General features: G+C 58.6%; 2 protein-coding genes across 2 annotated transcripts in view; one reads left to right on the top strand and one right to left on the bottom strand.

Moving 5' to 3' along the window:
- C4H4orf54 (chromosome 4 C4orf54 homolog) lies at positions 1–2682 on the bottom strand. Its single transcript, XM_075709460.1, has 2 exons — positions 1245–2682; positions 1–986 (listed from the first exon to the last, which is right to left on the bottom strand). The coding sequence occupies exons 1-2, from the start codon at positions 2680–2682 to the stop codon at positions 1–3; spliced, it is 2424 nt and encodes an 807-aa protein (XP_075565575.1).
- Positions 2683–2692: 10 nt separating this feature from the next.
- Positions 2693–11532, top strand: part of DAPP1 (dual adaptor of phosphotyrosine and 3-phosphoinositides 1) — a 62211-nt gene continuing 53371 nt past the window's right edge. The window contains exon 1 of the mRNA XM_075709826.1: positions 2693–2994. Coding sequence (XP_075565941.1) covers positions 2693–2994 — 302 coding nt within the window. The remainder of the gene's footprint in view (positions 2995–11532) is intronic.

Genomic DNA, 11532 nt, shown 5'->3' with positions numbered 1-11532 from the left:
TCACCGGTGCTCCACCACGAAGCGCATGGTGGTGCCGTCGAAGGAGGGCGGCGCGACGATCCGTGGGCCGGTGGCTGGCGCCGTGATGCTGATGACCGGCTTCGCCTCGGCCGCCCCACGCCGCGGCGGCGGCGGGCCCTTGCCGGTAGCCACGTAGTAGGGGCTCTCGGCGAAAGCCGCCTCTGCCGTCGCCGGGCTGCCGGACTCAGCCGGGGCGCTGGCATCGCTGCCCGGGTGGGACAGCGGGCGCGGCAGGGCGGCGGCGGGCAGCATGGTGGCGGCGGGCAGGAGGCCGGGGTAGAGCATGTACGTGGTGCCGTAGGCCCCGGCGTTGAGGGCCAGGGGCGAGAGGGGCAGCGGGACGGGGGCGACGGCCGGCTGCTGGGGCACCGGCACCTCCACGTACTGCCCGGTTTCGGGGTCGAAGAGGCGGCGCTTGAGGGGCTGCTGCACCGGCGTGTCCACCAGGTAGTACTGCCCGGTGCTCACGTCCAGCAGCACCTTGCGCTGCGTCTGCGGGAAGGGCTCGGCCGCTGCGGCCGCGGCGGGCACGGAGGGCGAGAAGCAGAGCAGCGGCGGCGGCGCGGCGCCGGGCAGGGCGGCGAAGGGCAGCGGCGGGCGGTAGAGGGCGGCGGGCGGCGCCTCGGCGGGCGGCGGGGCGGCGGCGGCGGCCGGGGGGGGCTCCTCGGCGGGCGGGGGTCCGGGCGCGGGTGCGGGGCTGCCGGGGCGCTTGGCGGTGCCGAAGGGCTGCAGGCTGCACAGCGCCGCCGAGACCGGGCCGGGGCGGACGCCGCCGCCCGCCCCCGCCGCCGGGGAGGGGGGGGAGCCGGGCTCGGCGGCCGCCTTCAGCGGCAGGGCCAGGTAGTTCCCGCAGTCCGGGCCGCGCTCCGCCTCGCCGCCGGCCGCGGGCAGCCGCGGGGAGCGCGGCGCCGCCTGGCCCCGCAGGCCGCCCTCGGAGGGGGGCTTGCCCGGCGCGGGGGCCCCGGCTCCGCGGAGGGTGAGGAGGGCGCGGGGGGCGGCGGGGGGCTCGGCGCGGGGGGGCGGCGGGCCGCGCTGCCGCTGCCGGGCCAGGCTCTCGAAGGCGGCCGCCTTGGCCGAGACCTTGTCGGCGGCGTTGTTGGGGGGGCGGCGGGGCAGCCGCTCGCTGCCCGGCCCCTTGCCCGACGGCTCCTCCGCCTTGTCCGCCGGCGGCGGCGGCGGGGGGGGGGCGGCGGCGGCGGCGGGGGTCGGCCGGGGCCCGGCGCCCCGCTCCTGGCTGGCGATGAGGGAGAGGACGTGGCTGTCGGTGATGGGCAGCGGGTCGCTCTTGCGCTTCCACTCGCGCTTGTTGAAGCTGTACAGCTCCTCCATGCTCCGCACCGCCGCCGTCAGCTTCTCCAGCGCGTTTTGCACCGGCGCCGCCTTGCCCTCCTCCCGCGGGTCCTCCTCCGGCCCCCGGCCCCTCTCGGCGGGCGGCGGCGCGGGCTGGTGCCGCCAGGGCGCGGCGGATTTGGAGACGATCTTCAGCACGGCCGGCTGCCGCGGGTCGCTCTTGTTGGGGGCGATGGTGGCCACCGGCAGCCTCCCCGAGGTGCGGTGCACCAGGACGGTGCCCTCCGGGGGGCAGGCCGGCGCCCTGCCCGCCGCCGCCTTGGCCCCCGCCTCGCTGGGCTTGGCGCTGGCGTGGCCGACCGTCTGGCAAGTGATGACCACCGGCGAGAGGGACCTGGGCACGCCGGCGATGACCAGCTGCTGCCGGGGTTTCTGCTCCGAGCCGCCCTGGTCGGAGGCGACGCTGCCCTTGTCGCTGCTGTTATCCCCCGAGTCGCAGCTGTAGGAGCTTTTGATGAGCTTCCGCACGTCCCGCACCTGGTGGAGGGGCCCCTGGGCTCTCTGCTTGCCGTCCCTCACGTCGCGCACCAGGAACTGCGGCACCTTGTCGGGGCCGTCGCCGGCCCTGGGCGGCTTGGGCTGCTGGCCCCTGCCCTCCTCCGGCGGCCGGCCGGCGATCTGCGGCGTCAGCAGCTGGGCGATGCTGAAGGCGGCGGCGTCCCGGGGCTGCTGCAGGCTGCCCAGGCTGATCTTGATCTCGGGGGCTTTGGGCTTGGCGGCGAGGGGCGAGGAGGAGGAGGCGGCGGCGGCGGAGCACTTGGTCGCCCGCTTGCCGGGCTCCTTCTCCCGGGGGGTGTGCTGGATGGCGGGGACGAACAGGCGGGACATCTTGGTGGACTTGCCGGCGGAGATCTCGCCCAGGTCGGCCCGCCAGTCGTGCCGGGCGGAGAGCTTCAGCTTGCCGACGGGCGCCCTCTCCTCCTTCCTCTCCGCCTCCCGCTCCTTCCAGGACCTGAAGGCGCTGTTCTGGCTGCGGAGGAAGGTGGCCTTGATGGCCTCCGAGGCGCTGCGCTTCACCTCGCACAGCTCCTCCGGCAGCGCTCGGTCCAGGCTGCGGCTCCCCTCGCGGGGCGTCGACGCCTTGGAGGCCGGCGACCGGCGGCCGCCCTCGCCCGCCTCCTCCGCCGTCGGCGCGGTGCAGTCCGAGCCGCCCTCCGAGTGCCGGGAGCTCTGCCGCTGCACGCCGCCCTCCCGCTGCCGCTCCCGGCCGCCGCCGCCGGCGGGCTCCGGCTCCCGGCCGGCGCTCAAGCCGGTGTAGGAGGTGTCGGTGATCTCGCCCCGCTCCATCTTGAACTCGTGCTCCAGCTGCATCTTCTTGGAGATGACGTTTTTGAGGAGGCTGGAGGCGAACTTGGACTTCTTGCTGGCCGCCCCCCCGCCGCCCTCCGCCGCCGCCGGCTCCCCGCCGCCCGCCTCGGGGGGCGGCCCGGCCTCGGGGGCATCGCCGAGGTCCAGCAGCGTCACCAGCCGGGAGCCGGCCCGCAGCCGCCGCGGCGCCTCGACGTGGGCGATCTCCCCGTCGAGCTTGCTGACCACGAACTCGAGGGCTTTGGTCTGCGAGCGGCCGGAGCGCAGCAGGCTGGGCTCGGCTCTCGGCCCCAGGCTGCCGCACTTGAGGTCCAGGTAGGTGGACCAGCGGTTGATGCCCAGCGCATTGTCGGGCAGGGAGGCGGAGGAGGCGCGGGAGCCGGGGCGCAGGGTGTCGAAGTAGGGGTACGCCAGGCTGCGGAAAGCCCTGGCCGTCAGGTTTCGCACTTCTTTGTCGGCATCGTCCAGCTCGCTGACGGCGCTGGAGGCGCCGCTGGAGTGCTCCCCGGCCCGGCCGGCCCCGCAGCGGGTCTGCAGCCGTGCGGGGACCGCGATGAATTTTCTCGCGTGGTCGCGGACCGCGTCCGGTTTTAAACTCGCGTTGCGTTCAGCAGCCGCGGGGACGCGGAGGCTCATGTCGCCTTCATGCTTGGCAGCGTAAATAGTGTTTTGCTTTCCGCGCACGTTGCTAGACTCATTTATAGCCCGGGAAGCGGCTTTGATTGATAGGAGAAGCTGGGCGGCCGGGCTCCCGCCGGGGCGGCCGGGCTGCTTGGACCGGCTTTCCCCCGAGCTGGCGCGCTTGTCCCCGCCGGGGGTGTCGTGTTCGGAGGTAAGGCTGACGATCTCGGTGCTGCTGGTGTTGTCGATGCTGTCCGTCTGGTTGTTGGGGTCGCTGGTGGTCGTGCTGAGGTAGCAGCTATTCTCCTCCTCCTCCTCCTCCTCCGTCGGCGTGTCCCCCGGGGTCTCGTCGCTCCCGAAGGAGGCGTAGTCCACGAAGGAGTAGATCACGTTGTTGTCCTCGAAGTCCCAGCGGGCGGCCAGCCCCGCGTCGAAGTCCATGTCGTGGTCCACCTCGCTCAGCTGGATCTCCTGCGTGCTGATATAGTGCGCCTCGTCGCGGCCGCCGCCGGGGGGGATGCTCGGGGGGGCGCCGGGGGGGGCCGCCTGCCGCCCCGCGCCCTCATCCTCCTCGCTTTCGTAGCCGAAGGAGGACGAGGAGGTTTTGCCCTCCGCCGACAGCGGGTCGCCCAGTGCGGGAAAGCCGCCCGCCTTGGTCACCGGCGAAGGGCAGGAGGAGGAGGACGACTCGGGGCAGCCCCCCGCCTCCGGCGGCCCGCCGCTGCCTGCCGCCCCCCCGGAGCCGGAGCCGGAGCCGGGGCCGAGGCCGGGGCCGGGGCCACATCCCGCCGCAGCCGCCGCGCCCGGGGAAGAGGGGCGATCCCGCCCGCCGTCCGAGGATGCTGGCCCCGCGGCCCCGCCCGGCGGCCCGCCGCTCGCCGAGCCCCCAACATCCCCGGTCCCGCCGGCTCCGCTTTCCGGTGCGGGACCGCCCGCTCGCTCCGCGCCGCCGGCCGGGGCCAGCTCGGGGGGCTGGCGGCTCTCCTCCGGCCCCCGCGCCGAGCCGCGGATCTCCACGTACGCCGCCGCCTCCTCCTCCTCCTCGATGGCCGCCTCCGGGCTCGGGACCCGTCCCCCCGCCGCGCCCTCGGGGCCGGTTCGGGGGCCGGCGGGCGGCTGGCCGGGCGCGTCCATGCCGGGGCCGTCGGGGCGCGGCAGTGGCCCGAGGGGGCGGGCAGGCACGTGCCGGCAGGGACGGGGGGGCAGCGGGCCGCCCACCCCCCCCCTGCCCTGCCCTGCCCTCCCCTCCCCTCCTCCGCCCGGCGCGCCGGCTCCCGGCCCGGGCGGGCATCACCGCCGGGGGGCGGAGGGGTCGGGCCGGGCTCGGCCCCCCCCGCACCGCCCCGCCGCCAGCCGCGGGCCAGCGGAGGCCCGCTTAGGTCGCCCGGGGTGGGGGTGGCCGCTCGCCCTGCGGGGGATCCTGGGACGGGCTCGGGTCGCTCCGGGATTTTCCGAGATGCTGGGCGTCACTTGGCCGGTCCCAGGCGCCGACTATACATAGAGCCGGCGTCACTTACGCCGGTGGAACAAAATCCTATTTTAAACGTCTCTGTCTGCCGGAATAAAGGCGCCCGCCCGGCCCGCGGAAGGGGAGAGCCGCCCCTGCCTGCAAGGATGCTGCTGCTGCCCGCCAGCACCGGCAGCAACGGGCAGCTCCCAGGGCACCGGCTGAGCACGCAGGCTTGCCTACACCAAATGCACCCTCGTCCCACACGCTTTTTTCCTTCCTTAAACTGCCCCCCCTGAACGCCGTGTCCCCACTCGCTGAGGTTGCGTTGCAGCGGGGCGCCCCGTGGGTGCTGGCCCGGCCCTGTGCCTTCGCAGCGGCCCGGAGGGCCACTGGCCAGGGGACCCGAGCTGCCTTTTTCCAGGAAACGCTGGTTTAGACATAACCGGCACACAAGACCTACTAACAGGCATTTCTATGTCATGCCTGACTTTTGGTGGCTGAGGGCTTTACTGAGCAGTCCCCAAGCAGACACACCAAAAATCACCCCGGAGCAATGGAAAGAAAAGGTGAGCTGTGAAACACTGAGGAGGAGAAATGGAGGAAAGTGAACGTTGAGGAGCAGCCCTCAGGTATACAATGCAGATAGCCTACATTTACAGCTTAAAAAAACAAATAAGCCCCTGTGCACTTGGATGAGCAAGCCAGCATTGGGCTGGTAACATCGGACATTAGGTAGGGGAAGGTTGTGGAAAACCCCAAAGCAAATATCAGCATCCATGTCCCTACAGCTGCGTGCAGTGGCATGGGGGGCATGGTATGCGGCTCTGCCAGGGATGCTGCAGGGATGCAGGGTCCAGGAGGTGAAGCAGAGGCCATCCCAGACCTCTCTCCAGCACCGTCCACATTAAAACAAGGGTTTCCCAGTGCTCCCAGCTCCGAGGTGGCCTCAGCTCCTCACCCTACCCCGCAGCTCTGCAGCCATCTGCCCCACGAGGCTGCAGTGTTCCTGCTGCCTCTGGGAAAAGTGGCCTCCCTCCCTTACTGAGCCCAAGCAGTGGCTTGTGAGGGTCCCTGCAGCAATGGCAGGTTTCATATCCCATTTCGGCTACGAGTTTCTTTTCTTCCTGGGGGAGAACAAGTGAGGTGGCTCCAGCTCTTAGTACCCTATATAGATATGCAGTAGTTTCTTTGGCTGCAGAGTGACAGTGTGAAAACTGTTGCTAAAGCACCAGGTGATATTTTAACACACAGACACACCCTCCAAAACTTGGAGGGTTTGGAGCAAGTCGGGTCAAGCACAGCGAAGCTCTCCCTATGCGGCAGGGAGAACTGCATGGTTCCCGTCCCTCTTGAGGCTGTCCTACCTCCAGCGTGCTTTTAATGAGGGGCTGGGTACCAGCTCTCAGGAGTGCTGGGCCTGCCCAGCCTTAATCTTTCCTTAGCCCAGGTTCACATATTTTCAACTCCCCTCGTACACACAACAACTGTGCAGTCCTCCACAGAGCTGTGGTAAGTGGCATCAGCATTGCTTAAACACGACTTCACCAGGTTTTGTGTCCTCTTCCTCCCATTTTAGACTTGCCCCTCTGTCCTAAGCATCCATACCAAAAACCTGACAGTGCTAGAGAAAGACAATATTTTTAGCACCTTATGAAAGAGAGATCTTGGTTTCAACTGGCAGTGGAACAAGACTAGATCCTCAGATACAGTCCTTTCCAAACGCTTGGGATGCAGAGTGATATTAGGTTTTAAACCCTGATCATCCATTGTACTTAGGTAGAGCACTGGCAGCAGTAGTATCCCTGCCTCCTGCTCTGTCTCTCTTGTACCAGATGCCTCCTCTTAAACAAGGTCTTCACCCCACATTCTCACTGCTCCCACCCTCTGATCCCCCAAACCAGGGTCTCGGGTGTCAGTCCCTCACGCCTTGCTCTCCTCTCTAGTATTTGGTTTTCCTGCATTAAGAATACACAGTAAATCAGATCTTTGCTCCCCAAACCCACACAAATAAAAGTATTGGGTTTTTTTTTAAGTTCTAACAGTTGTTCATATACTCCTGCCAAGATCCTCAGACAAGATCCCCACCAAAATGAGCATTGAAACTTGACTCTTTATTTATCTATTTCCACGGTCTAGTTTCCAGCTATGGTCCAGAGATGTTTTTTTCTGCTGATTTCCTTTGGTGATATCCTGAACTGAATCTACTCAATCTTACAAAACCAGGCGATGACTCTCACAACTGAGGCTGAGACCATAATGGAGCACTCATGCATGTATGTTTATGACATATCTATGTCTCCACCACAGGGAGTTTATGCCCCTGATGACAAAAATACATACATAAAATCCACACCTGTTCTTCCCCACTTTCAGTTGTGGCTAGCCCTGGAGGCCTGCGTGCCTCAGGCAGTCAGATCAGTGTATTTCCCGTGGCACCAACGGGCTGCTACAGCATACAGAGCCACCCAAATCCTAAGGCACTTTGAAAAAAGTGAATCTGTAACATTGAGCTTCAGTGCTCTAATCACTGTATGCGTGTTAAAGGAGGGGCAAAAATGAGAAGGATTTCCTCTTCTTTTTTTGTATCAAAAATTTCTGCACTGACGAGGTGCCAGCCCCTCAGAGATGCTTTGCTGCAAGTCTGGCCCTGAGCAAAGTGTAAAATTCCAAGGGGTTTAGGCTTAATTCCTTCTCCTCAGCCTTTCCTCTTAGCTACCTTAATGTCAGCTTTTGTAGAGCCTGTTTTGGAGGTGCCTAATGACCCCTATGTATCATATCCAAAGCTTGGGCGCACGCCGTGAACCCAGGGAGTGACTCCCCAGGACTACTCCCCTGTAGGGCTGCCTTACAGAGGATTGAAGTTCTTCAACAGCTTTGCAAAGGTGTGGATGGGTTTTTTTTCAAGTTTTTCTCTATCTATGGCTGTTGCCAGACAAACACTACAGCAAGCAAAAGTAAAGTGATAGACCTGTTTCCTCCCAGTCAAAAGCACACAGGAAAACTGTGGCTCCATCACGCCTTCTTGCAAATAGCAATTTCTCGCTCTACGCCAGCAAGACATCTCCATTGATTAATAATCAGATCAATGCGATTTTACTTAATAATGTTGGATATCAGTAACTAAGGCATGTCATCCTTCTGCGATCCTAGCAATACTCAGTTGAGGCGTTCGTTAACACCAATTACTCTTTTGTCTTTTCCACCTTTAAATTTCACTCACTAAAGCTACCGATGTCTAAGATTTCTGCATCCAATTCTGTCATGAAGTGTTACTGAAGCTGTCCTGACAACCACACAAAATGTGTATGTTTAATGCCTTTCGTAACGTAACAGGTATTCTACTTTTAAGCTCTTACTGTTAAAAATAACAACACACACTGTTTAGCCACATTCTGCCCTTTGCTAATGTAAGGTTAGATCAGACAGGTAAAGGTGATGGGAAAAATTCAGATAGGCTGAATTATCTGTGCACCTTAAAATACTCATGGAAGTAGCAGGGAAGTGGGATTTAAAAGGGATTTGAGAAGAGGCACTTAAAAGCAGAATAAAGACATTAAGGATGAGGTTAGAGAGACTGTAACTTCACTCTGCATAAGAGACTGTGCAGAAGGCGGCATAGGGTTTTTTTTCTTTAACTGAGACATGGACAGAAAAGTGAGCAACTAGTAGAAGAATAGCAGGAAGGGAAGGATTTACTTGTGCTTTCTCTGACTAGGGAAAGGCAAATATTAATTTGTTAATTAACATTAAGAAACGTTAATACTGTGTTACACATTCTAGTTCTTACAGTGTTGAGTCACAGTTTTTAAAAAACTCAAGTAGGAATAAAAATCACGAAGAAGTTAACAAATCAGGCCAATACAGAAGGAAAATCAAAATATTATTTGCACAGAGAAGACAGACGCGGTTCCACTAACTAAGGTGGCCTGCAGGAGAGGTTATGCTTCTCGCATTGAAAGAAATGATGGCTTTCGCAGAAAATAAGGAAACAGCAGAAGGATTCTGCTGCATTCTGTGCACACAGCAAAAGACTTCATTTCGCTATAGGTTCAGAGAGAGATGAAGAATGATACAGTTACAGGAAGAAGCTTTAATTTTGGCTGATTAGTCTCTTTTGAATAGCATTTGAATACTGCTGGATTTGATTTTTCTCCCAGTAGTTTTTAGATAACATTGCACATTATCAAAGTGACCTTTGTGGTCTTTGAAATCAAAGCAAATAAATACTTGGCTGGAGTTCAGATGTGTGTGTTAAGGGAACAGAAAATTGAAAACAGCACCCTGATTTGCTCTCGGGACTAGTACCCGAGAAGGAGGGAGCAAAAGCCACTCTGGGAAAGGAGAAGGGGACTCGTGGTTTAGCAATAAACAGTGAAGCCCAGCACACATTATAAATCTCCAAGTGCTACCAGATACATTGAAAGGAAATACACTACCCACACATGTGCTTTGGTATGGAAACTTTCTAACAAGCCCAAGTGGAAATAAAATGACATTTTTGTAGCTTGCACTAAAATGGTGTCTCTTCTGGGATTTCTCAAGGGCCTGGCTGACAAAGTACTGACTCCTAAATAAAAACCAATAACTGGATGGGTCAATCCCTTCTTGCACAGAGATGACTACGCCAGCCAAGGGGATCTTTCTTCTTCCACCCTGAGCCTGTTGGAGAGATTGAGGGGCTCTTCTAAACACTCAACCTGCAAATGTAAACCATATGTGGGTTCTTTCCTGGCAGACCTCTCCCTTTTAGTGAAAGTCAGACCTTTCAAAGGAAAGAAACTCTGGAGCTGGGTGGATTTCAAGACCCTAACCTGAGTGCTTGAGCTTGCAGGATTCAAAGGCCTTGGCATGGCTCTCCGAATGGGAGGCCACTTTTCCTTTCAGGATGAGATGGGATTGTGTTCTGGCCATTGCCTTACACTCTGCAGTGTGCTCCCATGTAACTGAGCCCTTGCGAGAATCAGTGGCTGAAGTGCTTGCTAAATGACAATAAACTCCCCCCCCCCGCCCCCCGTGCCTCTCTCCAGCCCTTGCTGTAAGCAGCTCCCGCTGGATGCCTTACAAGGTCTGCAGAAGATGCATATATTTTTAAAACAGATCCTCCCCCTCACTACCCATCCTTCTCTTCCAGACCCCAAAATCTCATGCCAAAACAAACAGGCAGGAACATAATCCCAGAACGAGCTTAGATTTCTTCAGTACTTTTCAGTCGTGCTGCAAATACAGTCTAAATATGAGTTCATGTATTTATATGGGGAGTCTGCTACTCAGACGAAATAAATTAAATATTTGCTGAATTTTGCATATGTCAGGTTAAACAGTGTCTACAATGCCATTGATACCAGAGAATATTCTGGTGGGTCTTACACATAGACAGCAATAGCACATGCAAACTGTAGGAACATGTTGAATAAGACTATTTATAAACACTTTATTGCCTTCATGAACATCCTGACAGGTGCCTGTCCAGCCTATCCTGACAAATTTCTGGTTGCAGAGACATCACAGCTTTCCCAGGCCACCTTCCCTGGTACCTGATTATCCATATACCATCAGAAAGACAGTCCTCAGGTCTATCTGACTCCTCCTTGCTGTAAAGCCATTATTTCTGCCACGGGTGGAAGAAGAGATGAGTCCCACTCTCTCTGCTGCAGCTTTTTGCATATCTAAGGGTGACCAGTGTGTTTCCTTCACGCCCCATCTTTTCACTAGGTCTAACAGCCCTAATTCACTTAAACTTTACCCGGCGGCCATACCTGCTAGATCTCCCATCACTGCTCTTCCGACTTTCTTTCGCACACCAGTATGTGCAGCGCAAGAAGTGGCCACAAGCTGCAAGGTGGAGATTGACCACTGGTGAGAAGAGGGGAGGGATGGCTTTGTGTCCTGCTCATACGCCCCTGAGTAACATCTGCCGTTTTCACGTTGGCATGACCCTGTCCTTCAGCTCAGGCCCTACTTTGAGCATGTTTTCCATTCATTCTGCAGTTACTAATGAAAATACTGAACAAATGCAACCGTGTTGACCCCCTTAAGTTCACTACTAATACAAATGATGCAGTATTTGTAACTGACCTTCGAGCATGATCCAAGCAGTCATTTCTCACCTCATAATTTCACTTGCACAGTGCTTCCCTAGCTGGCTAAAAGAAGACTATCATGCCAGACCAAAGCCAAATACTATTTCTGCTCTCTCTGTAAAGCCCGTTGCCATATTTTAGGAGGAAGTTAGAAGGACTCATCAAGAACAAACCCTATCAAACTCATGTTGGCTGTTATTTATCTGTTCGTTATCTTTTAAGGGCCTACAGATTGCACAGTTATGCTAGTATTTCTCCAGGAACTGAAGTTACACCGGCTGATCTCAACTTTGCTGTTCCTTCCCCAAGGTCTCTCAAGGTCCTTCTTCCACGGGACTACCTCTCCCAGGTCACTGGGTCCGCTCAAGTCTCCCATCATGGGCCTGCATTTGAAAATGAACTTTCCACATTGACCCTATTATTTGTACAGTATTATCGGGTAACCTGAGAACTGCAGATGTATCTGATTATTGGAACTGCGGAGACGATTGCCACAAAATCTGAAACCGTGACCTTTCCTTGAGGTGTTATCAGCCAAGCTGGTGGGGGGACAAGAGAGTTGATTTATGACCATTCATTAAAATTACATGAAACTGATTATTTATAGAGGTAGACTTGAGCTGAAAGGTTCAGGCTCAAAACCTGTCTTCTTCATAGTTCAGCGTGTTTGGACATGGGAAAACAAGGAATGATCTCTTGAAG

The sequence above is a fragment of the Pelecanus crispus genome, chromosome 4 (genome assembly GCF_030463565.1).
Source record: "Pelecanus crispus isolate bPelCri1 chromosome 4, bPelCri1.pri, whole genome shotgun sequence".
In the NCBI taxonomy this organism is placed as follows: Eukaryota; Metazoa; Chordata; class Aves; order Pelecaniformes; family Pelecanidae; genus Pelecanus; species Pelecanus crispus.
Note: the sequence above shows the minus strand (reverse complement) of the source record. Positions and strands in the feature narration are given on the sequence as shown.

Excerpts from the sequence above, each read along its gene's own strand:
- C4H4orf54 (XM_075709460.1), bottom strand. The coding sequence starts at position 2,682 with ATGCAGCTGGAGCACGAGTTCAAGATGGAGCGGGGCGAGATCACCGAC. Across the intron at positions 987-1,244 it reads CATCGCCAGCCAGGAGCGGG|CCGGGGCCCCCGCGCCGGGC; the intron begins GCGCCGGGCCCC and ends CCCTCCGCGGAG.